At 38.6% G+C, this 26,730-nt stretch overlaps 1 protein-coding gene and 1 pseudogene across 1 annotated transcript; one reads left to right on the top strand and one right to left on the bottom strand.

Annotated features, from left to right (window-relative positions):
- Window positions 1-2,265: 2,265 nt before the first annotated feature.
- On the bottom strand, window positions 2,266-2,911 carry LOC149200340 (uncharacterized; annotated as a pseudogene).
- Window positions 2,912-5,345: 2,434 nt separating this feature from the next.
- On the top strand, window positions 5,346-6,569 carry LOC149200339 (uncharacterized). The gene is made up of 2 exons (XM_089400917.1): window positions 5,346-5,853; window positions 5,956-6,569. The coding sequence occupies exons 1-2, from the start codon at window positions 5,346-5,348 to the stop codon at window positions 6,567-6,569; spliced, it is 1,122 nt and encodes a 373-aa protein (XP_089257043.1).
- The last annotated feature ends 20,161 nt before the right edge of the window (window positions 6,570-26,730 follow it).

Genomic DNA, 26,730 nt, shown 5'->3' with positions numbered 1-26,730 from the left:
GGAATATGAAACACAAGAAGCAGAGCGAAGTTCATAGTTTGAAGATGAAGAGTTGTGGTAGCAGCCCATAAGTGAACGAATCTTTGAAGAGAAAGTTGTAGAAGACATACTTAGAAAGCTTAAATTATTTTTTAGAACAAATACAAGAGAAATCAAAGGAAAATCGCGATAGCAGCAAGTGAGAAATATGGAGCTTACAACAAGAAAGTGCAACCAAGAATGAAATAGTTTTGAGGGTATGGAATTTGGAAGAAACAAAAAAAAAACCCAACATGTTAAAAGTTTAGAGTCATTGGAAGCCTAGCTAAGACTTAGACCAACATACATGTTGTTATAATTGAATCAATTTTTTATTGTAAACTTAGCATCAATAGTTGAGTCATGATTAAGTTAAGGTTGAGGTCATAAGTGAGAAGAAATGTTAAAAATAGTAACTACTCACATATGTATGCAATGCATAAAGAGATGAGTTAAGTTTAAAAAAGCAAGTAGAGTCTAATATTAGAAATTAAGTCAAGTTTGAGTTTGCATGACTTAAAATCTGGATAAATCTATATTTAATAAGTTTGGTGTTTATATACATATGATTGGGACATTGTGAAAGACAAAAAAGAAAAAAATATATATATATATATGAATAGACGTTTTTAATGTGTAAGAACAGCTTATGTATCTTGTTTATCTCTCCTCTAACCAACCAAATTTACTCATAATATTTATGAATTAACAAAATATAAAATAAGCTAATTTATCTCTAGCTCTGACCAACAAATTTACCCATAATATTTGTGAATTAACCAAATATAAAATACAGTGACATTGAAACTTTTACACTCATCACCCTACATCAATAGTTATTTCGCATCACTTCAACAATTTCATTATTCATACATCAAGAATAGATAGAGAAGGCAAATGATGAAGCAAATTCCTCACTGTCCTTTAGTGTTTGAGCTGCTACGCAACAAATAGATAGACGACGTTCCGTCTTATTCTTCTTCTCCCGTCGAAGTTGTTGAGCCAGCTTAGGAAAAGGAAGTGCTTTTTTTTGGCAGCGCTTAATCAGTCATATATAGAGTATCTAATACAAATTGTCTTTTTTTATTTAGTAGCGAATTTACAAATTCACGTGTTAACAAATTATGTCCCGTACATCTCCTGACGCATTGAATACCCTATGTATGACTGATTAGCCGCTTCCCTAGATGGCGCATCTTCATCTTCACTTTCTAGCCACAAGTCGGGAAAGGAAGCGCTCCTTTTATATTAAGAAGATGGTCCACCGTCACGTTCACTCTCTGGCCACAAGTCGAAACCCCATTTGTAGCAGTCTAGGTTTGCGAGGGACCCACGTTCTTTATCAAGATCTTCGGTCATTGTATGGGCCAATGTGTCGCTCTCCTTTCTTAAATCGTTTTCAAGTATCCCCATCCACCTATAGGTGGTACTTAAGCCTTGCCATTGCCAAAAGTTTGATAAAACATTTTTTACAAAGTCCAATTACTAAACAGAGTTTGATAAATTTATCTTCACCCGCCTCTACTTCAAAGGAAACAAACATGGAGATTTCTTCGTTCTTAATCATTCATAATCTTTTATATAAAGGAAAGCGTTTGCATATAAAAAGTTATAAACATCACTATTGTTAACTTTAAAGTGTAAACATACTCACCTGCTAAATGCAAATTTCGACTGATCAATTGCCCAACAGCAGCTGATGGAGTATCTCAGTATAACTACTATTGCTCCACACTTCATCCGTCTCCACAGCTCAGCCTTTTGATTAAAGTGCTTACAATATTGGGCCAATCTAAACATCTCCTCTAAAACAAACAGCCACTCAATTCGGTCTGAAGAAACAGTCTCAAATCGCTCCAAAAGATCCGCAACCGCAAGAAGACCTGCAACAGCCCACTCTGCCTCTCCTATATCCTTCACCAGACTCTTAATGACGTTATCGAACTGATGTTTAGGAAGACGAGAAATGAAATATTTCTGAAAAGCATAAAAGAAAATTTTAGATTCAATGTTTGGCATAGGAGCTCCTACAATGAATTTCATGTTCCAACCAAAAAATTAATCAACGGTTGTCAAATGATGGAGAGGTTTAACACGCACAACCCAATCCTCGTTTTCTCCCTCCGACAGGAAATTTTTTAAGCTACACATCCCTCTTGAAGTCGGCCAAGTCACCCTGGGCGGTGACCTCTTTTTCCCCTCCTATGAGAAATAAGAGATGCAAAATATGATTAGGTTAATAAAAAAGGAAATGATTCAGAAAAATAAGGATAGATGATGCCAAAGAAAGCAATCCACCTTGTTCAATTTGCAATGCTGATAAAGTTGCACTCCCCATAGCTCAGATATGTAGTCTCTCAAGGCATCGAAGTAGACATCCGCATTTTGTTGCTCAACGGCTGAAGCGGACGCTGTTTGCATTTTCCTAATAAGGCTGCTGTCCTCATCATGCATTTCTTTTCCTCACCGCCTTCAACATTGAGTTTATCAATCGCTGTACTTTATCTGTCCTATCGGCTTGGTAGAAAAAGGAGTAGAAGAAGAAGGTAAAGGATCCCTTTTCAGCGTAGAATAGAAGAGAATGTAAAATAGTTTTCAGTTCACACAATTGCTTGTCACTTTGGTCCATTCCCTTCATTTCCTCTTCCAAATGGTGAAGACGCATTATAAATCTCACAGTTTCCTACATTGATAAATTTAACAAAGACGTCCCTTCCATCTCAGTTGTATTTTCCAAGGGATGATAATATCCTTTGGAGGTATTTTCCAAGGGAAACCGTCTCAGTTCATGGCTAAAATGAATAAATTGAATGCTGTCCCTGAACTGCTCCATTGCACTCCGCATAAACCAGGTCATATCTTCATCACTCCCGCCAAAAAAACATATAAATTTTCCTTGAAGCATTACGCTTTTCACCTGGTCAGAAACAACAACAAAAGCAAAAATACAATTCCAAATCAATGATCAGTCATTTATTCATCATTATTTTCCCTTCCATTTACATTTATATCATGATGGCAATATATAATAATAAAACAAATAAAAATATTTACCTTGACGGAGACACTTTCCAAGTGGTTGAAAAGGAACTCCAAAGTCGACATATTCTTTACTTGTTGCCATTCATTTTTTCTTACTTCTTCAATTTTACCCAACGTAGTAAGAGGAGCGTTTCCTCCCCATCTCACCTGATATGATTGCCTTTCTGAATAGTTAACAAAAACCTTAAACACCTCTCCCCTATCACTCATATCCCCCGGGGATATAGGTGGTCTATAAATAGTGATTCTCCCGTTTGGATCTATGACCCAATTTATAATTGGATACCATTTTTCAGATGCATCACCCTCTTCCCATTCAGTGCACTGTTTATCCAAGAAGTACTGGACTTCCCTTGTTATTGTCGTCCATGGATTTTGGAGGACAAGCCAAGGAACTTCACTTGAAAACTGCTTATATACATCGAATACCTCACTTGGCTGCACCACAGGAATTGAAATAATTTCAAAATTAAGTCTCTCTTTCTCCATAAGGTACATCTCCTTCAAAGACGGAAGACGAATGTCATAAAATAATGAGTGGGGAGGTCTCATTTCTAAAAGAATAGTTTTGCCTTCCAATTTGTCGATTCCGCAAGTAGCTTTCACTTCGGAGTTTGCTGTTGGATCCTATAATGGGCAAGCCAAAACGAGCAGAACAATGTAAACGAGGCAAGGAAAAATTGTAATTTAACTAATATTAGTTGGTAAATATTAATAAATATCAAAACAAATTCCAAATTTAATTTTAATTAAATTTTAAATTATTATTATTAGTAATTATAAAAATAATTAACTTATTTATTAAATTTAAATTGGTAATAAAAATCTTGATTATTTAGATTCACCAATTTATTACAATATTATACCATAATATATAGCTTACTAATCTTAGCTAATGATCTAAACACACAAGGAAAAAAATCTGTTGGCGTGCGCGCCTGAGCCTGTGACCGAGCCGTGGCCTGGAACCGACTGATCGAGCTGCATCATGGATCTATCCTGGTGGGGATCCAGAGCTGCAAAGAGCTTTCTCCAATCTGGTAAAGTCTCTCCCTCCGCAAAGACCTAGACCAACAGCAACAAAATTTGTGAAGAAGCTTGATGTATTACAGGAAGTCCAACTGCCTCCGACCATTCCACGCATGGTAGCCATTTCCTTAGCAGAGAAAGGGTTAATCGGGCAATTTACAAGACTATGGCCATCATCCAGAACAGTGCAAAGATGGGTTGAACGAAATTGGTTGGATAAGATCCAGGGTAAAATATCCATCAGATTCTGTGGCAGATGATATTTTACCTTTCATTTTGAAACCAAAGAGGATAAAGATCTAATATTCAGAAACAGGCCTTACTTTATGGACTCCAGGGGCCTTTACCTCAATAAATGGACATCCAAAACTTGATATACCAAGTGCAGTTCCAGTCTGGGTTAGATTGCCTCATCTTCCTCTTCACTGCTGGGGGGACGATTCGGTTAAAGCAATAGGAAATGCGGTTGGAAAATACATAGACCGCAGTGAACCTAAAGACAACATGCAGGCATGTGCGCATATTTGTGTTGAAGTCGATCTGGGCCGAGGACTGGTGCCATATACAACAGTTGGATTACGAGCAGATACCCTTCAAATGCAAGGTATGCCACGAGTATGGACATTTTGCAAATAGATACCCTAAAATAGTTAATGTTGAATCTGATGAGCAAGATGAGCAATGGGAAACTGTAAAAAGGAAAAAATCATCTCCTCCCCTCAAATCTTTGGATCCTGAAGCCCCTGGCCCTTCCCTTCAACATCCTTCCCACCAGCAATCTTCCCTTCAGCAACCTTCCTCCTCCTCCCTGCAGCCTCCCTTTCAACAACCCTCCTCTCCTCCTCGGATTCCCGACCCACCTATCCCTCCATCTTCTAATACCTTTGCGACCCTCTCTGAGGAAGATACTGGGCCTGAATTCCCCTCTTTTGATCCTCCTCTTCATCCCTCTCCCTCTCAAATCTCTCAGCCCTCCCCTGATACCCCCTCTACTAGGATTACCAGAAGCTCTTCAAAGGAACATGGAGCGCCCAGCGATATCCCAAAAAAACATGGGCCTAGAAGGAAATCGGCCAAGCAACAGAGAGAAGAAAATGCTCAGAAAGACATTGCCATGGGCTCTCAGACTCCAATAGAATCCTTCATTCTTGGACACTCGGATAAAGAAAATAATAACAAAGGCAAAGAGAGGCGAGCACCTCTCCATGTAACCAGTAAATCATGATGAAAATACTATCTTGGAACAGTAGGGGATTATGGCACCCTCCAAGCTAGTAGCCCTTAAGGATTTAATCCATAGTGAAAATCCTGAAATAGTTCTTATCCAAGAAACAAAGCAAGATCAAGCAAACATTAATAAAGTCATAAGTCAACAAAAGCGCTTCAGTGGATGTGCAAGCGAAGCAAGAGGAGCCTCAGGCGGCATTCTAATTATGTGGGATAACAATAAATGGAACTGCGATTCCACCAGAATTCATCAGAACTGGATCCGTGTCAAACTGGAAAGCAAAATTGGTGACTCAAAGGTAACAATCTACAACGTATATGCTTCGAATCAGTACAGAGAGAAAGAAGTGTGTTGGAACACAATGGAAGCAAGTATAGAAGAAGAGCAGGACAACAATCTCATTATAGCAGGAGACTTAAATCTAGTGATGCACACTAATGAAAAAAGAGGGGGCAACTTCATCCCAGATCCTTTTAGAAATCGACTTGAGAGCATTATGCAGGAGCAAGACCTTGTCGATATCAGGCCCAAGAACCGTAGGTACACCTAGAGTAACAAAAGAATAGGAATCGGCAATATCATGGAGCGTCTTGACAGATTCCTTATAAGTATAGCTTATCTGTCTACTTTCACTACAGGACATTCAAATATTCTCAATGTTTCTGCCTCCGATCACTATTCAATAACTCTCACTCTTCATAGTCAATGTCAACTAGGACCAATTCCTTTCAAATACTGTTCCATCTGGAATCGTTCCCTTGCAGCAAAAGATGTGGTGCGGCAGGCTTGGATCCAACATGTAGAAGGTTCACCAACTTATATTTGGGAGACCAAATTAAAGAGAGTAAGACAGGCTCTAAAAAATTGGGCAAAGAACAATTACCAAGATCCCGAGGTGAACAAAAAGAAAATTAAACAAGAGCTAGAGGAAGTGCAGCAAAGCATTGAAGCCTTCGGGCTGTCCCAGCAAGCCAAAGAGCAAGAAACAAGATTATACTCTCAGCTGAGTCAAACTGTAAGGGATGAAGAAACAAAATGGAGATTGAAATCAAGGCAACTTTGGCTGCAGGAGGGAGATAAAAACACATCTTACTTTCATAAGCAGGCTACAGTGCAAAAGGCCAGAAATACTGTGAGCACAATTAGGGACAATGAAGGGAACAACTACAATACTCAGGATTCTATAAAGGAAGCAGCCACCAACCACTTTAAAAACCTTCTGACTGAGGATAAAGATGAGGAGGATTACTAAAGCATGCTGCAGCACCTGTCTAAAGGAGTCACACAAGAAATGAACAGCAGCCTCAAGAAAGAAGTAGAAGAAGAAGAAATCCAAAAAGCAATTTGGAGTCTACACCTAGATAAAGCTCCAGGACCTGATGGGTTTCCAATCAGTTTTTATAGAGAGTACTGGCAAATGATCAAAAAAAATCTCTTAAAGATGATACGTTGGGTTTTAAAAAAAGGCAAAATGGGGGGATTTACCAACTCTACCTACCTAGCCTTAATCCCTAAAGAGAATAGACCTTCCACTTTTTCAAGATTTCGGCCAATATCTTTATGCAACTCAGCATACAAAATAATATCAAAAATTTTGTCATCCAGGCTCAAGCCATTCCTCTCTTCCCTGATCTCAGAAAACCAAGGAGACTTTCTCCCCAATAGGCACATTACTGACTCCATCCTTCTTGTGCAAGAGGCCATCCACTCAAGCGTAAGCAGAAAGGAGAAAGGGTTTGTCCTAAAGTTGGACCTTGCCAATGCTTTTGATAGGGTTAGGCATTCCTTCCTGTTCGTTGTTCTTCATAAAATGGGATTTGACCGCTCCTTCATCACAATGATCAAAGCTTGTATATCGGACCCCTGGATCTCCCCTCTGATTAATGGGAGACCGTGTGTTGCTTTCCAATCCTCTCGAGGCCTTAGACAAGGCTGTCCCCTGTCTCCTTACTTGTTTATCCTTATGGCCGAGTCACTCAGTCAAACCCTGGACTTCAACCGGAGAATAGGTCTCATCACTGGCATCAAAATTGAGCAAGGAACAAAGAACATCAACCACTCACAATTTGCAGATGACACTCTCCTAATAGGAGGAGCGTCCACCACTATAGCAAGGCGCTTTAAGAAGATCTTAGATCAATTCATGGATTGCTCAAGAGGGAAGGTCAATCAGTTAAAAAGTTGCATATATGGTTGGAACACATCAAACCATACCATCCATAGCATTGCAAGTATATTTGGGGTCTCCTGCAAACTGGTCTGGAACCATTTCTCCTACTTAGGGATGCCAGTAAGTATTGGACCGCTGAAAGCTTATACCTGGAACGAAATCCTTGACAAAATAAAGAGAAAAATCCAACAATGGGGCACCATGTGGTTAAACCCAGCAGGACGACTTGTTATTCTAAAATCAGGTTTGGCCTCTCTTCCCATATACCGTTTTTTTTTATATCAAGCCCATGTTGCTTTCCATCAGAAAATGGAAAGAGCCCTCAGGCATTTTCTTTGGCAAGGAGGGAAAACGGAAAAAATAAAATTCAACCTTGTAAGCTGGAAGAATGTTATACAGTCTCAGGAAAAAGAAGGATTAGGAATAAGATCACCAAAATTGCTAAATTTAGCTCTTGGAGCTAAGATAATATGGAGGATGATCACAGGGCCCACAACGTGGTGGAAGAAGGCTCTAGAAGCAAAATACTTGAATAGCACAAGGCAACAACTTCTGGAGACTAATATACCCATTAGAGATAGTACAAAAATTTGGCAACTCTGCAAGAAGGCCATATCCTTTATGTCTCAGAATATTTCAAAGGTCCCAGGAGTGGGGAGCAGCATCAATTTCTCCACAGACAAAATTCTAGGGCAGCATCCCATTGGATCAAAAATGGAGGCAATCCCTGCCATAAACTGGCTCAATGGTAAAGGAATACTGTACTTGGCTCAAATATCACAATGGGACAATCACTCACAAGCATGGATAGGTTGGAAATTCCCGGACCACCCCAGGGAACTAGACACTAGCCTCACTGCCCTAAAGCATCTCCTGCACAGCAAAGCTCCGATCCAAGAAGGCAAGCAAGATGGATACCGTTGGGACCCAACCGGAACTCAATACACGGCTAAAGCTGGACATCAACTTTTATGTGACAGCAATTTCCCACAGGACATATGGAACCAATGGAAACTTGTGTGGAGAGCAGAAGCACCCCCCAAAGTCAATTTTTTCATTTGGCTGCTCCTGAAAGGGAAAACACTAACAACGGAAAATTTAAAGAAAAGAGGCATAATGGGGCCATCCAGATGTCCAAACTGTTGTAGATCAGAGGAAACAATACAACACCTGTTTATAGATTGTCCGGTGGCTGATGAATGCTGGAGAAAGATGGCCTCAATAGGGGATGTTTCCTGGGAGCCTCACGCAACTATTGCAGAAACGATTCATAAATGGCGGAAGAACTGTCCATGGAAAGAGAAAAGAATTAAACTGACGCAAAGGATATGGAATACCATACCTCTAACCTTCTTATGGCGCATTTGGTTGGCAATAAATGGAAAGGTCTTTCAGGAGAAAGGCTGCAATATCAGGGTTATGTGCCACAAGGCAAAGATGTTAGCGGTGGAGACAGTCACAAATCACACCAAAGGCAAGATCGAGGCAGCAAATTACAGCATGGAAGAGAGAAACGTGATCAGCTATGTCCTAGAGAATATTGCTAGCGCTCAGGAAACAAACCAAGGAAGAATACAAACGAAAGAAACAAACAGGGCATGGAAGCTGAGGTTAAAGGAAGAGGAATTTGCGAATTGGTTGAGAAACTGTAACAGGTTTTATTTATTTTTTGATGGTGCTTCTAAATCGAACCCGGGCCAAGCTGGTGCAGGGGGTCTCATTAGCAACGCTAATGGAGAAATAATACTTCAATTCGAATGGGGGCTGGGAGAGATCTCTAACAACAGGGCAGAGGGATTTGCATTGTATCAGGGCCTCACTCAGCTGCTAAAGTTAGGGATAAGGAAGGCAGTGGTGTTTGGGGACTCAGCAATAGTTATCAAGCTTATGGCGCATAGGCAGAGCACGCCGAATATCCTTCTCTAGCAGATAAACCATAGGAATCAAACCCTACACGCTTCAATGGAAGAGGTCGTATACTACCACATCCTACGTGGGTTGAACAAGGAGGCTGATAAGCATGCCAACAGGGCATGTGAGCGCTCCAAGGGCAGCTTGAGTTGTAACAACAATATCTCTTTCCAACCGTTACCATGAATATTCAATATCTAACCAACAGCAGATGTACCACAAGTGATAGAACCAATGACAACAGACAAGCAATCAGTGCCGATGACAGAGCAGGTAAGGCAGGCAGGATTTGGATCAGAAATAAGATTGGGAGATCGACTCAGCACATGGGAATCAAGAGAAGTTCAGGGAAAAATCGTCCTTGCAAACAGATCTCATACGCTGTTCAAGATACGCACTTGACCATTTTGTGGAGTATTGGGAGATGTAAATGGGCACCTTCTCGCCCTCACAGCCTGCGAAAGGACTCTATATATATCCCGGGTGGCAAGATCCTTCATTACATAGAGGAAGCTTATTTCCGCGATCATCAGAATACCATCGCCTCCGTCTATCTACAAGCATCCTGAGGTAGCTACCATAGTGTCCAACAGAATCATAACAACCCTGCGCGAGCTGTGGTTGTAGCCTGTTGTAACCAAAGAGTTCAGGGGTCTCGCGCTAAAGAAGCCGGCATCGCAGACAGGAATTATCCAACGTCAATGGAACGTTCAGAAGATTGCGTCCACTGCAGAGATCTGCAGGCAGAGTTCGAGGAGTTGCGAGCACAACAACGGGCCCTGGAGGATCAAGTTCGAAGTCTGGAAACGAGATTGGAAGACCAGTACAGAATTCTCAATGAGAAGTATCGGACAGAGATCAATCTTTTCCTGCACAGAGTCAATTCCTTACATGAGCAGTTCAGCAACTTGGCCAACAGATGCAGCCACGCAGAAGAATCGATAGCTGTCCTCAAGTTCATGATGGACAAAAAGTTCAAGGATGCCCCTTCCTCCTCCAGTGCAAAACAGAATGAGCCAGACCCAAGCCCAGAAGCGCCCACAGCTAGGAAGATCAGTCATATAGAGATAGATTAATTATGTTTTGTAGTTGTAAATTTTGGTGTTTGCAGTATGTAAGGATTTACAGTAGCATTAGAAGCCTTAGAGGCAGGAATATTAGAACAAGGATCAAGGAAGGGACCCCTTTTGTAATTCCTTGGATCCAGAATGCTCAGGAAGCACTATATGTATGACGAACTGCCTCTTTCTTTTTTCAGATCAGTATATAGCAACCGAAACTTGTCTAAAAAAATATATATATAGCTTACTAATATCACATATTTCAAAATTTAACTCATATTTATATGTCATATATTAATATGATTGTGTTTAATTAATAAATTTAATTAAAAAAATTTATAATAACTCTCACTGATTTAAAATTATGAAATTACAATTACAAATAAGTTTATTAATTTAACTAATTACAAAATTAATTATTAAAAATATTTTAAAATATTAAATAGCTATTAATTTTTATTATACATCTAATAATTATTAATAATAAAATTAAAATTCTAAAATTACCATTAAAAAATAAATAATAATTAAATTAAAATTCTAAATTACAATTAGAAAATAAACGTTTTGATTAATAACAAAATCTGCCCTACAAAGTGTTCAGTTCGATGCTACAATGATGACGGTAACAAAATAACTTAGGGCGATGATTAAATAATGTTGAAAACCGTAAAATGGAGTAAAAGGCATTCGTACCTCTTGTACTGATGACTCATTCTTTTGAAACACGGGAGTCGTTTCATCCGCTTGAGCTGCAAACAATTCTCTCAACAAGTCTATATTACCGCTCTCTTCATCCCTTTCTGCTTGACGCCGCTTCAACCGTAGGTATCTCTTACAGTTACTCACCACAAATTCCTCCATTTCAGCATCTGTCAAAAGTCTCATTTATTACATGGATTTGGTGTTAAATCTACTGTCAAGTTCACTTTTTCAAGCATCTTGGTGGCACGAGTTGTCGGGCACATGGACAACAAATATATTATCCTTCACTTTGGTGGAAAACTTATCAAAATCTGGACCAATATAAATTATTTTTATCTCTGTTTCATCTATCATATCTTCAATGATGGACACCCGCTCCCACGTGACAAGGATGAGGGTGTTTGGTGGAAGATGAGATAGATGGAAGTGCTCTCCTCGTCTATTAGTAAGCAGGCCGTCAAGTTCCGACAAAACACTCTTTTCTATGTTCTCCTTTTCAACCATGGAAATTGACAAATCCTGAAAGAAAAATGTAAAGTTGTTATGGTCCATATTTATTATAAAAGTTAACATAATGCAGGCACTAACAACGTTGGTATCAATAAATACTGATGGGTGGTAACATCACCTGCCCTCAATTAACTGTAAAGGACCATGATCCACCTCCATCTCTCTGAATTTCTGCCCACTTGTTCACCAACTGTTCGCTTTCCCGGATGTGCACAACTTGTAATTTGTTCATCTTTACCACGTGGTCCATAGATTTTCCTTCTAGCTTGGTGCACCAACTCAATTGTAGACGTTGCAATGAGGTTAGGCAATGGAAATCTTCGGTGAGTTTCTATAAATGTCTGCAGCCATTCAAATCTAGATTTTTCAAGGAGGAGAGGCAGTGGAAGTCATTGCATAGCTTTTCAAGTTTCCTGCAACCTTGAAGATTCAGCGCCTCCAAATTTTTGAGTTGACCAAAACTTTCCGGAAGCTTCTGTAGTGATTGACACCCACTGAAGAGCAGCACTTTTAGACTTGCTAATTTGACCAAACCGATCTGGAAGCTTCTCTAGGCTCTTACAATACTCAAATGAAAGATGTGTGATAAAGGAGAGGTTGCAAAGCCCATTGGGTAGTTCAGTTAGAGTCGAACACCCTGACACACCCAAGGCTCGCAATAGCTTCAACTCTCCAATGCCTTCAGGAATACTTTCAAGTTCTCTACAACCATCTAAATTTAAATAAACAAGGCGTGTTAAGTTTCCTATGCCTTCAGGAATAGTTTTTAGTTCATCACAATGCCTTAAATTTAGTTCAACAAGGCGTGTTAAGTTTCCTACGCAGGGAGGGATATTTAATAGGCTTGTGCAGCCTGACAAATTCAATAATGTCAATGATGAAAGTTTCTCGGCACTGTCTGGAAGTGCCTCTAAACTCCAGCAACCATGTAGATGGAGTTCTCGCAGAGAACTCAAGGATCCGAAATCGAAATCAATCGGCAACTCAGTCAAACTTGAACAACCGTCCATTTCCAATATCCTTGAAGACTGGAGCTTTGAAATTGAATCCGGCAGCTTCGTGATAGATCCGCAGTTTGAAAGAGATAGCTCATGCAACCCTTTTACTTGATCCCCCAGCTTTTTTGGCAGATTTTTCAACCAATAAAAGTTGAGCAATCGTAGTATTCTCAAATGTTCAAGTTGTTGAAGATCATTAGAATACATTTGAAAGGGATAGAACAATGAACTTCCATCAAATTCCATGTGCCTCAAACTTGAAGGCATCTGCAAGTTATGCAACTGATACGTCACAATCGTATGAATCATTAAAATTAGTAAAACAATTTCTTACGTAGATTCAAATTTTCAGGAAAAATGAATGGGGAAATAGCATCACTTGCCTTGGATAGATTCAACTCATGATTGGGTCTATAACTGAGGTACCTCAATTTCGTCAACTTTGACACATCATGAAACGGGAGTTGCCGAACTTTCGCTTCAAAAAATACCAACTCCTTAAATGTTTCCCTGCACTCGCCCTCCACATTTGCCAGATCTCCAAGTCGAAGAATTCTCAATGATTTAGACATTAAGTCGAGTGTTGCTGCAGATATTTCCAAGGCATCCTTATTGTCGCTTAACCAAACGCCTTTAATCCCTTCAGCGCCCTGCATCTCATTATAAAAGTATAATTAAATTAAAATAAAAACGGAGACTGTATAAACAAACATGCATATTGTTCATAGATTTGTTACCTCCTCTTCGAGGAACTCCGTGAGTTTGCTTGCTCTGGTGAATGCCAACCTCACTTCCTTTCCTTCTGACTTTTGGCGAGCAAGTGTTAAGATGACGTCGTGTACACTCACAACGTCATTTATGGTTCTTGTAGCAAGTGCTCTGCTTTTTAACATTTCCAGTTCATACTTTCCCACAATGTCTTCCACTGCCTCCCAATCCCATCCTTCGTAATATGAGAATATGTCTAAAAATGGCTCTATCCAATCATGGGGAAGAGTATCATAGGCAAAGGCGTAGCGCATCTCCTCAAAGGCCTCACTCGGCCATTTTTTTTTTCTGTAGCACCACCAGGGTAGAATAAGCTTCCTCTTTATTTTTGGCGCGACCTATGAATGGTGCTGTTAATGTTAACATGAGGGGAATTCCGCCACATGTGTGTATGATGTCATTGAATTGATCATCATTTATTCCATCCTTTATTTCCCTCTCTAAAATAATCAATGCTTCTTGACGCTGAATGCCCTCCATCTTGTAGATTTTGTTGAAATATTAATAATTTCAACTGCCTGTATTAATTCTCAAATTAGGCAGTTATATATCGCACCGCCTTTTGCGAAAAATTATCTTTGCCCGGGAGGCTCCGAACACACTGACTAGCTGCCACGTGTTTGAGCTGACTTTTCAAAACCACCCATTCCCGGATGGTAAAGTTCAGCATGGAAGGGCCTCCCGATATCATCGTCAACCGTCTAATTAAATCAACGGACCTGCATCATTTGAACTTGCATGGAGTAAATTTTTGGTTGACCGCGAGGTTTGTCAGTAAAAGGACAAGAAATTAATGTTTCACCATGCTGAAGTAATAAATGAATTTATTACGATAGGTAAGTTTTAGTAAAGTTTTTAAGTTTTTTATTCACAGGAAGTATGGGCATAGGTTAATGTTTTTTATTTACGAGTGTAGTTCTAGTTTTTATGGCACAAGTAAAAACATATGTTATGTTTTGTTTTCATGTTTTTTTGAAAAAATGAAAAAACGCACAGCAATGCGAATAAGTAAAAAAAAGGGGGATTTCCTTTTTACAGTGGTTTTGAGCACATGGAATACGCAGTAGCGTAAAGGAAATTTTTTTTTTTGTATGTAAAATGTGAAGGAGAATGTTTTTACAGCAGTGAATGTAAAGAAATTTTACACACAATAGTGTAAAAATTTCTAAAAGAGACAGAGTAATTTTTTTTGGAAGTTCTTGGTGAATCCCTCTGTTAAGAGGAAGAGTTTTTTGTAACAGGCTGTTTTATTAACGAATACATAGTGTTTCCATGTGTGTTGAAAACTCTGTCTGCTCAGAAAAATTTAGCTTCCCTGTGTTAAGATCCTATGGAGAAAACAAAGCATTGTTCTCTGTTCTTTTGTGTTTGAAATTACCAGAAATTTCCAACAGTGGTATCAAAGCTTGTTCAGGCTCTTTGAAGGTGTCAAAGAAGTTGAAGGAAGGTTTCTTGCTGCAGCAGCTTGTACAGCAGAGTGAAGACTCAGTCAAGAAAGGATCCAGGTATTTCTCAAAGTTTTTTTTGTGTTGCTGTTGAAGACACTCAGTGATTTTTAAATACACAGTCAAATATTTGAAGCATCACTGAGAGTGCAAGGAATGGCTGGCTCCAGCACCAGCACTAGCATGGGTATTTTTAATACTCAGCTCCCATAATTTAATGGGAAAAACTATGACTATTGGGCAATAACCATGAGAGCCATGTTTGCCTCACAAGATTTATGGGAACTTGTTGAATATGGGTTTGAAGAACCAGGAGATGAAGATGAGCTTAATAGATTAACTCAGGAAGATAAAGATCTGTTGAAGAGCAATAAGAAGAATAACTCAAAAGCCCTCGTATTTTTGTATCAAGTAGTGCATGAGAGTGTGTTTCTAAGGATAGCATCAGCCAAGATATCCAAAGAAGCATGGAAAACTCTCAAAACAGCCTATCATGGCATGGAGAAAGTGAAGACAACAAAACTACAGTTGCTGAGGAGAGATTTTGAGAATCTCTGCATGAAGGAGTCAGACAATATTGACTCATTCTTCACACATGTGATTGGTCTGGTCATACAAATAAGGACTCATGGAGAAGTTCTCTAAGAAAGGAGGATTGTGGAGAAACTATTGAGGGTCCTACCCTCAAAGTTCGATGTGATTGTCACCACCATAGAAGAGACAAAGGATCTCACAAACTTTTCAGTTGATGAACTTCATGCATCACTGATAACACATGAGCAGAGGTTGAGTAGAAATGAAAACTCATCTCTAGAGCAAGCCTTCAAGACCCAGATGTCCTTTGGAAGAGGAAGAGGTCAAGGTAGAGGAAGCAAGAGAGGAAGAGGCAGAAGCCAAAACAGAGGTGGAAGGAACAGTCCAGCAAATGCTCAAGGAAGAGGCAGCAATCCAAATCAAAATCAAGGCCAAGGGAGTAGCCAACAAAGTGGACAACATCATGCTCAAGGAAAAAGGTATGAAAAATCCAATGTCCAATGTTATTATTGTAAAAAATATGGACATTATGCAAATGAATGTAGGAAGAAGCAGCATGATATGAGTAATAGATCTAGTGCAAATATCACTAAAGAAAATATCAGTCAAGATAATGTGTTGTTAGCTTGTAATATGGCTGAAACAAACAGTGATGATATATGGTTTCTAGACTCCGGTTGCAGCAACCATATGACAGGAAACATAGCCCTATTTTCTGCTCTAGATCAGAGTGTGAAGTCACAAGTCACACTTGGGACTGATAGTAAAATTTCTGTTATGGAAAAGGAGAAGTAAAAATATTTACAAAGAAAGGTGAAAGGAAAACCATAGCAGATGTCTATTATGTTCCTGGAATGAAGTGTAACCTCTTAAGTATTGGATAGCTTGTTCAAAAGGGTTACAATGTTTTCTTTGAGAATGATGTATGCACCATCATGGATAGAGCACCCAGCAAAAGATGCATTGTTGAAGTGAAGATGACAAGGAACAGGATGTTCCCTCTCAGGATAAAGGCAGATTTGAAAAATAAAGAAGTAATTGCAGCAGTTACCCAAGAGGCTTTCCAAAGAGAACGAAAGATGAAAATTGGTTGTGGCACTTGAGATTTGAACATCTCAACTTTGGAGGTCTTAACTTGTTGTGTAGGAAAGAAATGGTAAGAGAATTACCATTGATAGAGAAACCGGACAACCTTTGTGAAGGTTGTATCTTGGGGAAACAAAACAGAGAAAGTTTTCCATCAGGGAAAAGCATAAAGGCAAAGACACCCTTAGAGATTGTCTACTCAGACTTATGTGGACCGATGCAAACTTCATCACTAGCAGGCAGCCAATATTTTCTAACATTCAAATTGATGATTTTACAAGAAAAACTTGGGTTTACTTCCTAAAGAACAAAAGTGAAGTGTTTGAAAGATTTTGCAATTTCAAAGCACTTGTAGAAAACCAAAGTTAGTTGCACATCAAAGTTCTGAGAACTGATAGAGGATGTGAGTATATCTCCAAATAATTTCTACGTTTTTGTAGAGAAAATGGAATTCATAAGCAGATTGCAGCTAGGTACACCCTACAACAAAATGGAGTTGCTGAAATGAAGAATAGGACAATCATGGATATGGCGAGGAGCATGTTAAAGGCAAAGCATTTTCCAAATGATTATTGGGCTGAAGCTGTACATTGTGCAGCGTATATTTTGAATAGATTGCCAACAAAAGCAGTCATGAACAGAGTGCCAGAAGAAGCATGGAGTGGGAGAAAGCAAGGAGTCACCCACATCTAAGTTTTTGGTTGTATGGCTTATGCACACATTCCAGATCAGCTAAGGAAGAACTTGGATAGCAAAGGGGAGAAATGTATTTCCATTAGATACAGTGAGGAATCCAAAGCTTACAGGTTGTATATTCCATCTACCAAAAAGTTTTTTGTGAGCAGTGATGTTCAATTCATTGAGGAGGAAGCTTGGGATGGAAACATAGAGAAAACAGTGAATGTTAAAAACTGTTTGTCTCATGATGAAGATGATGAGGAGATGGCTGAAATACATCCCCAAACAGCAGCGCCAATACAAGGACAACAAGAGACACCCTTGAGAAGAAATGAAAATGCTTCTACAAGCACATCACAAGGAGGAAATTCAAGTGCGTATTCAAGCACTTGTACACCAAATGAAAGAGGTAAGAAATTCAGAAATTTAAGTGACATTTATGATGAAAGTATGAATTATTTGTTTGCTTTATGTTGTCATGTTGATGACCCTATTCATTTCGAAGATGCAATTAAGGATAAGAAATGGATAGAAGCTATGGATGAGGAGATCAATGCCATAGAAAGAAACAAGACATAGGATTTGGTTGAACTACCAAAAGGAAAAGAAGTCCATGAAGTCAAATGGGTTTACAAGACCAAGAGTAATGCTGAAGGCAAAATAGAAAGACACAAGGAAAGACTTATTGTCAAAGGATACAAGCAGCAGTATGGGAGAGATTATGAGGAAACTTTCGCACTGGTTGCAAGAATGGAAACCGTGAGAGCAGTGTTGTCCATAGTAGCACAAAAGAAGTGGAAAGTTTACCAAATGGACGTGAAGTCAACATTCCTAAATAGAGTATTAATGGAAGAGGTTTACATTGAACAACCTCTAGGCTATGAAAAGAAAGGCCAAAAGCACAGTGTGAAGATTGAAGAAATCTCTTTATGGGCTGAAGCAAGCACCAAGAGCATGGTACAGTAGGATAGATTCCTATCTACTGGAAAATGGATTTGATAAGTGTGAGGGAGAACCCACCGTCTACATCAAAGAAAATGATGGTAAAATACTAATTGTTGTGTTATATGTTGATGATGTTATTTTCACAGGTAATGATGAATATCTCATTGAAAATTTCAAAGCAGTCATGAAAGAGGAATTTGAGATGACTGACATGGGTTTGTTGAGATACTTCTTAGGAATAGAAGTAGATCAAAATGAAAATGGAATTTTTATCTCACAAGCAAAATATGTAAATGAAGTTTTGGAAAGATTTAATATGCAGGAGAGCAAGGCAGTAATCACTCCCACAGTGATGGGATTAAAACTCAGCAAAGAGGACAGCAGCAAGGATTTTGATCCTAGTTTGTACAAGAGCATAGTTGGCAGCCTCATGTATTTAACTGCAACTATACTAGATATAATGTTTGATGTTAGCTTAATTTCCAGATTCATGGAGAGACCAAAAGAAGCACATTGGCAGACAGCAAAAAGGATTTTGAGGTATGTTAAAGGTACTAAAAGGTTTGGCATTTTATATACTACTTCAAAATGTTCAGATTTAGTTGGATACACTGATAGTGATTGGGCTAGAAGTGTAGAAGATCGAAAAAGAACATCCGATTATGTTTTTCACATGGGTTCAGGAGCCATTTCATGGGCTTCTAAGAAACAACCTATTGTAGCATTGTCTACAGCAGATGCAGAATATGTGGCAGCTACAGCAGCAACATGTCAAGCAGTTTGGATGAGAAGAATGTTAAGGAGCTTATGCCAAGAGCAACCAAAAGGAACAATTATTTTTTGTGACAATAGCTCAGCTATTGCATTATCCAAGAATTCAGTGTTTCATAAGAGAACGAAACACATTGACACAAAGTTTCATTACATTAGGGAATTGATAAGCAATGAAGAAATTGTCTTAAAAAATTGCAGGACTCAAGAGCAGGTTGCAGACATTCTAACCAAACCATTGGACCAGAAGAGTTTTGAATTTTTGAGGAAATCTCTGGGTATGACTGATAACCCAGCAGTTGAAATTAAAGGGGAGTGTTGAAATATTAATAATTTCAACTGCGCGTATTAATTCCGGAAACCAGGCAGTTTTATATTGCGCCGCCTTTTGCCAAAAGTTTTTTTTCCCCGGGAGGCTCCGAACACACCGACTAGCTGCCACGTGTCTGAGCTGACTTTTCAAAACCACCCATTCCCCGGACGGTAAAGTTCAGCATGGAAGGGCCTCTCGATATCGCCGTCCACCGTCCGATTAAATCAACGGACCTGCATCATTTGAACTTGCGTGGAGTAAATTTTTGGTTGACCGCGAGGTTTGTCAGTAAAAGGACGAGAAATTAATTTTTCACCATGCTAAAGTAATAAATGAATTTATTACGATAGGTAAGTTTTAGTAAAGTCTTTAAGTTTTTTATTCACAGGAAGTATGGACATAGGTAAATGTTTTTAATTTTAATGTTTTTTATTTATGGGTGTAGTTCTAGTTTTTATGGCACAAGTAAAAACATATGTTATGTTTTGTTTTCATGTTTTTTGTGAAAATTTGAAAAAACGCACAGCAGTGCGAAGAAGTAAAAAAAAAGGGGGGGATTTATTTTTTACAGTAGTTTTGAGCACATGGAATACGCAACAGCATAAAGGAAATTTTTTTTGTTGTATGTAAAATGTGAAGGAGAATGTTTTTACCGCAGTGAATGTAAAGAAATTTTACACACAGTAGCGTAAAAATTTCTAAAAGAGACTAATTTTTTTTGGAAGTTATTGGTGAATCCCTCTGTTAAGAGGAAAAGTTTTTTGTAACAGGTTGTTTTATTAATGAATACATAGTGTTTCCATGTGTGTTGAAAACTCTGTCTGCTCAGAAAAATTTAGCTTCCCTGTGTGAAGATCCTGTGGAGAAAACAGAGCATTGTTCTCTGCTCTTTTGTGTTTGAAATTACTAGAAATTTCCAACAGATTTTGGGTTCTGTACACGGCTTTGGGCATGCATTCTTCACATTTTCGTTATGCACAGTAAGGAGGAGCCTCACCTTTTTCGCTGTACTCATATCATGTGGCAAAAGCTCTTTAAGTGCAGCTCCCTCCAAAACATTGTCAATATAAATGAATGCCTCCATTTTCTCTAGCCTTTTTCCCAACTCTCCCTAACCATCCTGATACTTTCTAATATTTGGAACAGGCTCTTTAGTTCCCATCAAATCTTTTAATATCTTTTTTTGCAACTCTATTATATTAGGTTTAGAGTCTATATCTTCAAACAGTTGAACGTGAGAATATCTATATCCTCTAACTCGTGAAAACACCGCATCTGCGAGGGTGGTCTTCCCCATCCCTCCGAAACCGTGGAGGATAACCGTGACACCTTTCTGGTCATGTTCACATTTCAAAAGATCAAGAACCTCTGCAATTGACTTATCAATTCCAACTATTACAACAATATTCAACACCGGATCCATATTTAAATCTATTAATAATAAAATAAAACTCACAATAACTATAAAATTCAATATAGCTTGTTTTGAAAATATATTTACCAGCCTGGTCAGGATATATTCTGGACACGGGGATTCCTGTTAGACTCCATGGCAGCTACAACACGCTCAAAGGCAGCTAAAACGTGCTCAATGCCAGTTGAATTACAAATACCCATATGGACGCTAATTTTCAAATACATGTTATTTAGCTTCTGCGTAATTCCACTCAGATCGGCTTTGTCTTTGGATGCTAACAGGTGTTGAAATGGTACTTTCAACTGCAACTTCAAAACCACCAAAGTTTTCCCCGCACCGCCTTTTGCCAAAAGCTAGTTTTCCTCCGAGGGTAGCAAGCATATTCAACGGCTTACACGTGGCTTGTCAAAATAGCTTTCCCCAGCGCTTAAAAGTTCAGCAGGAAGGGCCGTGCGATATCCTCTGACAGCCGTCCGATTAAATCAACGATTGATGTACAGGCCTGCACCATATTACGTGACGTAAAGTGGAATTTTCATTGACCGCCAGTTTTGTCAGTGAAACAATTAATGAAATTTACTATGGTCGTAAAATGTAGGTAAAACTTTTAATTTTATTTTTTTACACGAGTATGGAAAAAGTAAAAACCTATTTTTTTTGTTCGTTGAGTATGCAATGTAAAAAAAATGTAGCATGCAGAAGCGTGAAAGTAAGTTACAAAAAAAGGGTTTTTACACACAGCGCAGTGTGTGTGCGAATGTAATGTTTTTTTTGTTGAAAATGAAATGAAACGCAGCAGCGCGAACATATAGCAGTGTTAATTTTTCAAAGGAGACAGAGTTTTTTGTTTGTAATGCACAGTAGTGCAAAGACAGCAGTGTAAAATTTGCAAGGAGAGACAGAGTGAAATTTTTTTCTGGAACTGAAGCGTTCTTGTGTTAATTCCTCTGTTGGAGGAAGAATTTTGTAATAGTAGTCTTGTTAATGAATGCAAAGTTTCTTTTGTGTGTGTAAAAAATTTTGTTTCCTGTGTTGAAAAACAGAGCATTATTTTCTGTTCATTTTGTTTGGAATTATCAGAAATTCCCAACATGGTATCAGAGCTTGTCTAGACTCTTTGAAGGTATCAAAGAAGCTGAAGGAATAATTTCTTGTTGCAGCAGCTTCTCCAACAGAGTGAAGACTCAGTCAAGAAAGAATCCAAGGTATTTCTCAAGTTAGTTTTTTGTGTTACTGTTGAGGACAGTCAGTTATTTTAAATACATAGTCAAGTATTTTGAAGCATAGCTAAGAGTGCAAGAATGGTTGGAGCCAGCACTAGCATGGGTATCTGTAATACTCAGCTCCCAGAATTTAATGGGAAAAACTATGACTATTGGGCAATAACTATGAGAGCTTTGCTTGCTTCCCACGACTTATGGGAACTTGTTGAGGATGGTTTTGAAGAACCAGCAGATGCAAATGAGTTTAATAATTTGACTCAGGCAGAGAAAAATCCGTTGAAGAGCAATAAGAAGAAGGATTCTAAAGCCCTCTATTTTTTGTATCAAGCAGTGTATGAGAGTGCGTTTCCAAGGATAGTAGCAGCAAAGAGATCCAAAGAAGCATGGGAAACTCTCAAGATAGCCTATCAAGGCATGGAGAAAGTGAAGACAACAAAACTACAGTTGTTGAGGAGAGATTTTGAGACTCTCTGCATGAAGGAGTCAGATAATATTGACTCATTCTTCACACATGTGATTAGTCTAGTCACACAGATAAGGTCTCATGGAGAGATTCTTGAAGAAATAAGGATTGTGGAGAAACTATTGAGGATCCTACCCTCAAGGTTCGATGTGATTGTCACCACCATAGAAGAGACAAAGGATCTCACAAACTTCTCAGTTGATGAACTACATGCATCACTGATAACACATGAGCAGAGATTGAGTAGGAATGAAAACTCATCTCTAGAACATGCTTTTAAGACCCAGATGTTCTTTGGAAGACGAAGAGGTCAAGGGAGAGGAAAAAAGAGAGGAAGAGGCAGAAGCCAAAACAAAGGTGGAAGAAACAGTATAGAAAATGCTCAAGGAAGAGGCAGCAATCCAAATCAGAACCAAGGCCAAGGCAGCAGCCAACAAAAAGGACAACATCATGCTCAAGGACAAAGGTATGATAAATCCAATGTCCAATGTCACTATTGTAAAAAATATGGGCATTATGCAAATGAATGTAGGAAGAAGCAGCATGATATGAGTAATAGAACTAGTGCAAATTTCACTAGAGAAAATATCAGCTAAAATAATTTGTTTTTAGCTTGTAATATGGCTGAAGAAAAGAGTGAAGATGTATGGTTCCTAGACTCCGGTTGCAGTAACCATATGACAGGAAACATAGCCCTGTTCTCTATGTTAGATCAGAATGTGAAGTCACAAGTCACACTAGGGACTGATAATAAAGTTTTTGTTATGGGAAAAGGAGAAGTAAATGTCTTAACAAAGAAAGGTGAGAAGAAAACCATATCAGATGTTTATTATGTTCCTGGAATGAAATGTAACCTCTTAAGTATTGAACAGCTTATTCAAAAGGGGTACAATGTTTTCTTTGTGGATGATGTATGCACCATCATGGATAAAACACCCAGCAAACAATGTATTGTTGAAGTGAAGATGACAAGGAACAGGATGTTCCCTCTTAGAATGAAAGCAGATTTAAAAAATGGAGAAGAAATAGCAGCAGTGACAAAAGATGCTTTCCAAAGTGAACCAAAAGATGAAAATTGGTTGTGACACTTGAGATTTGGACATCTCAAATTTGGAGGTCTTAACTTGTTGAATAGAAAAGGAATGGTAAGAGGATTACCATTGATAGAGAAACCAGACAACCTTTGTGAAGGTTGTATCTTGGGGAAACAACACAGAGAAATTTTTCCATCTGGGAAAAGCATAAGGGCAAAAGCACCCATAGAGATTGTCCACTCAGATTTATGTGGACCGATACAAACTCCATCACTTGCAGGCAACCACTATATACTAACATTTATTGATGATTTTACTAGAAAAACTTGGGTTTATTTCCTGAAGAACAAAAGTGAAGTGTTTGAAAGATTTAGCAATTTCAAGGCACTTGTAGAAAACCAAAGTGGGCTACATATCAAAGTTCTAAGAACTAATAGAGGAGGTGAGTATATCTCCAGAGAATTTCTACTTTTTTTAAGAGAAAATGGAATTCATAAGCAATTTACCACTAGGTACACTCCGCAGCAAAATGGAGTTGTCGAAAGGAAGAATAGGACAATCATGGATATGGCGAGGAGTATGTTAAAGGCAAAGCATTTGCCAAATGATTATTGGGCTGAAGTTGTACATTGTGCAACGTACATTTTGAATAGATGCCCTACAAAAGCAGTCATGAACAGAGTGCCAGAAGAAGCATAGAGTGGGACAAAGCAAGGAGTTACCCACATGAAAGTTTTTGTATGTGTGGCTTATGCACACATTCCAGATCAACTAAGGAAGAAGTTGGACAACAAAAGGGAGAAATGTATTTTCATTGGATACAGTGAGGAATCCAAAGCTTACAGGTTGTATACCCATCCACCAAGAAACTTATTCTGAGTAGAGATGTTCAATTCCTTGAGGAGGAAGCTTGGGATGGAAGCATAGAGAAAACAGTGAATGTTAAAAACTCTTTGTGTCATGATGAAGATGATGAGGAGATGGCTGAAATACATCCCCAAACAGCGCACCAACATAAGGGCAGCAAGAGACACCCTTGAGGAGGAATGAAAGTGCTTCTCCAAGCACACCATAAGGAGGAAGTTCAACTGCTTCTTCAAGTACTTGTACACCAAATGAAAGAGGTAAGAAGTTCAGAAATTTAAGTGATATTTATGAACAACAGGCAACAGATGAAGGTATGAACTCTTTGTTTGCTTTATATTGTCATGTTGATGACCCTGTTCATTTCGAAGAAGCAATTAAGGACAGGAAATGGATAGAAGCTATGGATGAGGAGATCAATGCCATAGAAAGAAACAATACATGGGATTTAGTTGAACTACCAAAAGGAAAAGAAGTCATTGGAGTTAAATGGGTCTACAAGACCAAGAGTAATGCTAAAGGAAAAATAGAAAGACACAAGGCAAGACTTGTTGTCAAAGGAGATAAGAAACAACATGGGAGAGACTATGAGGAAACTTTTACACCGGTTTCTAGAATGGAAACCATGAGAGCAGTGCTGTCCATAGCAGCACAAAACAAGTGGAAAGTTTACCAAATGGACGTGAAGTCAGCATTCCTAAATGGAGTGTTAATGGAAGAGGTTTACATTGAACAACCTCTAGGCTATGAAAAGAAAGGCCAAGAGCAGAGAGTGTACAAATTGAAGAAAGCTCTTTATGGGCTGAAGCAAACACTAAGAGCATGGTACAGTAGAATAGATTCCTATCTACTGGAAAATGGATTTGAAAAGTGTGAGGGAGAACCCACCCTCTACATCAAAGAAAATGATGGTAAAATACTAATTGTTGTGTTATATGTTGATGATGTTATTTTCACAAGTAATGATGATTATCTTATTGAAAATTTCAAAACAGTCATGAAAGAAGAATTTGAAATGACTGACATGGGTTTGCTGAGATACTTCTTAGGAATAGAAGTAGAACAAAATGGAAATGGGATTTTTATCTCACAAGCGAAATATGTTAATGAAGTGTTGGAAAGATTTAATATGCAAGAGAGAAAAGCAGCAATCACTCCAACAGTGATGGGATTAAAACTCAGCAAAGAGGAAAACAGCAAGGATTTTGATCCTAGTTTGTACAAGAGCATAGTTGGCAGCCTCATGTATTTGACTGCAACTAGGCCGGATATAATGTATGCTGTTAGTTTAATTTCTGGATTCATGGAGAGGCCAAAAGAAGCACATTGGCAGGAAGCAAAAAGAATTCTGAAGTATGTTAAAGGTACTAAAAGGTTTGGCATTTTATATACTACTTCAGAATGTTCAGATTTAATAGGATACACTGATAGTGATTGGGCTGGAAGTGTAGATGATCGGAAAAGCACATCCGGTTATGTTTTTCACATGGGTTTTGGAGCCATTTCATGGGATTCTAAAAAACAGCCTATTGTAGCATTGTTTACAGCAGAGGCAGAATATGTGGCAGCTACAGTAGCAGCATGTCAAGCAATTTGGATGAAAAGGATGTTGAGAAGTTTATGCCAAAAGCAAGCAAAAGGAACTGTGATTTTTTGTGACAATAGTTCAGCTATTGCATTATCCAAGAATGTTGTGTTTCATAAGAGAACAAAACACATTGACACAAAGTTTCATTACATCAGGGAATTGGTAAACAATGGAGAAATTGTCTTAGAACATTGCAGAACTCAGGAGCGGGTTGTAGACATTCTGACCAAACCATTGGGGCAGAAAAGTTTTGAATTTTTGAGGAAATGTCTGGGTATGATTGATAACCCAACAGTTGAAATTAAAGGGGAGTGTTGAAATGGTACTTTCAACTGCGACTGCAAAACCACCAAAGTTTTCCCCGCACCGCCTTTTGCCAAAAGTTGGTTTTCCTCCGAGGGCAGTGAGCATATTCAACGACTGACACGTGGTTTGTCAAAATAGTTTTCCCTAGCGCTTAAAAGTTCAGCAGGAAGGGTCATGCGATATCGTCTGACAGCCGTCTGATTAAATCAACGGTTGATGTACATGCCTGCACCATATTATGTGACGTGAAGTGGAATTTTCATTGACCGCCAGTTTTGTCAGTGAAACAATTAATGAAATTTACTATGGTCGTAAAATGTAGGTAAAACTTTTAATTTTATTTTTTTTACACAGGAGTATAGAAAAAGTAAAAACGTATTTTTTTTGTTCGTTGACTATGCAATGTAAAGAAAAATGTAGCACGCAGAAGCGTGAAAGTAAGTTACAAAAAAAGGGTTTTTACACACAACAGTTTTTTTTTGTTGAAAATGAAATGAAACGCAGCAGCACAAACATATAGTAGTGTTAATTTTTCAGAAGAGACAAAGTATTTTGTTTGTAATGCACAACAGTGTAAAATTTGCAAGGACCGAAAGAGTGAAATTTCTTTCTGGAACTAAAGC

Source organism: Pinus tabuliformis, chromosome 2_1 (assembly GCF_031772625.1).
Source record: "Pinus tabuliformis cultivar Carrire ecotype Pingquan chromosome 2_1, CPIR1, whole genome shotgun sequence".
Classification (NCBI taxonomy): Eukaryota; Viridiplantae; Streptophyta; class Pinopsida; order Pinales; family Pinaceae; genus Pinus; species Pinus tabuliformis.
Note: the sequence above shows the minus strand (reverse complement) of the source record. Positions and strands in the feature narration are given on the sequence as shown.

Bases quoted from the DNA above. Each gene is read 5' to 3' on its own strand.
- LOC149200339 (XM_089400917.1), top strand. From the start codon at position 5,346: ATGGCACCCTCCAAGCTAGTAGCCCTTAAGGATTTAATCCATAGTGAA. The intron at 5,854-5,955 runs GTAGGTACACCT...CTTTCACTACAG, and splicing joins CGATATCAGGCCCAAGAACC to GACATTCAAATATTCTCAAT.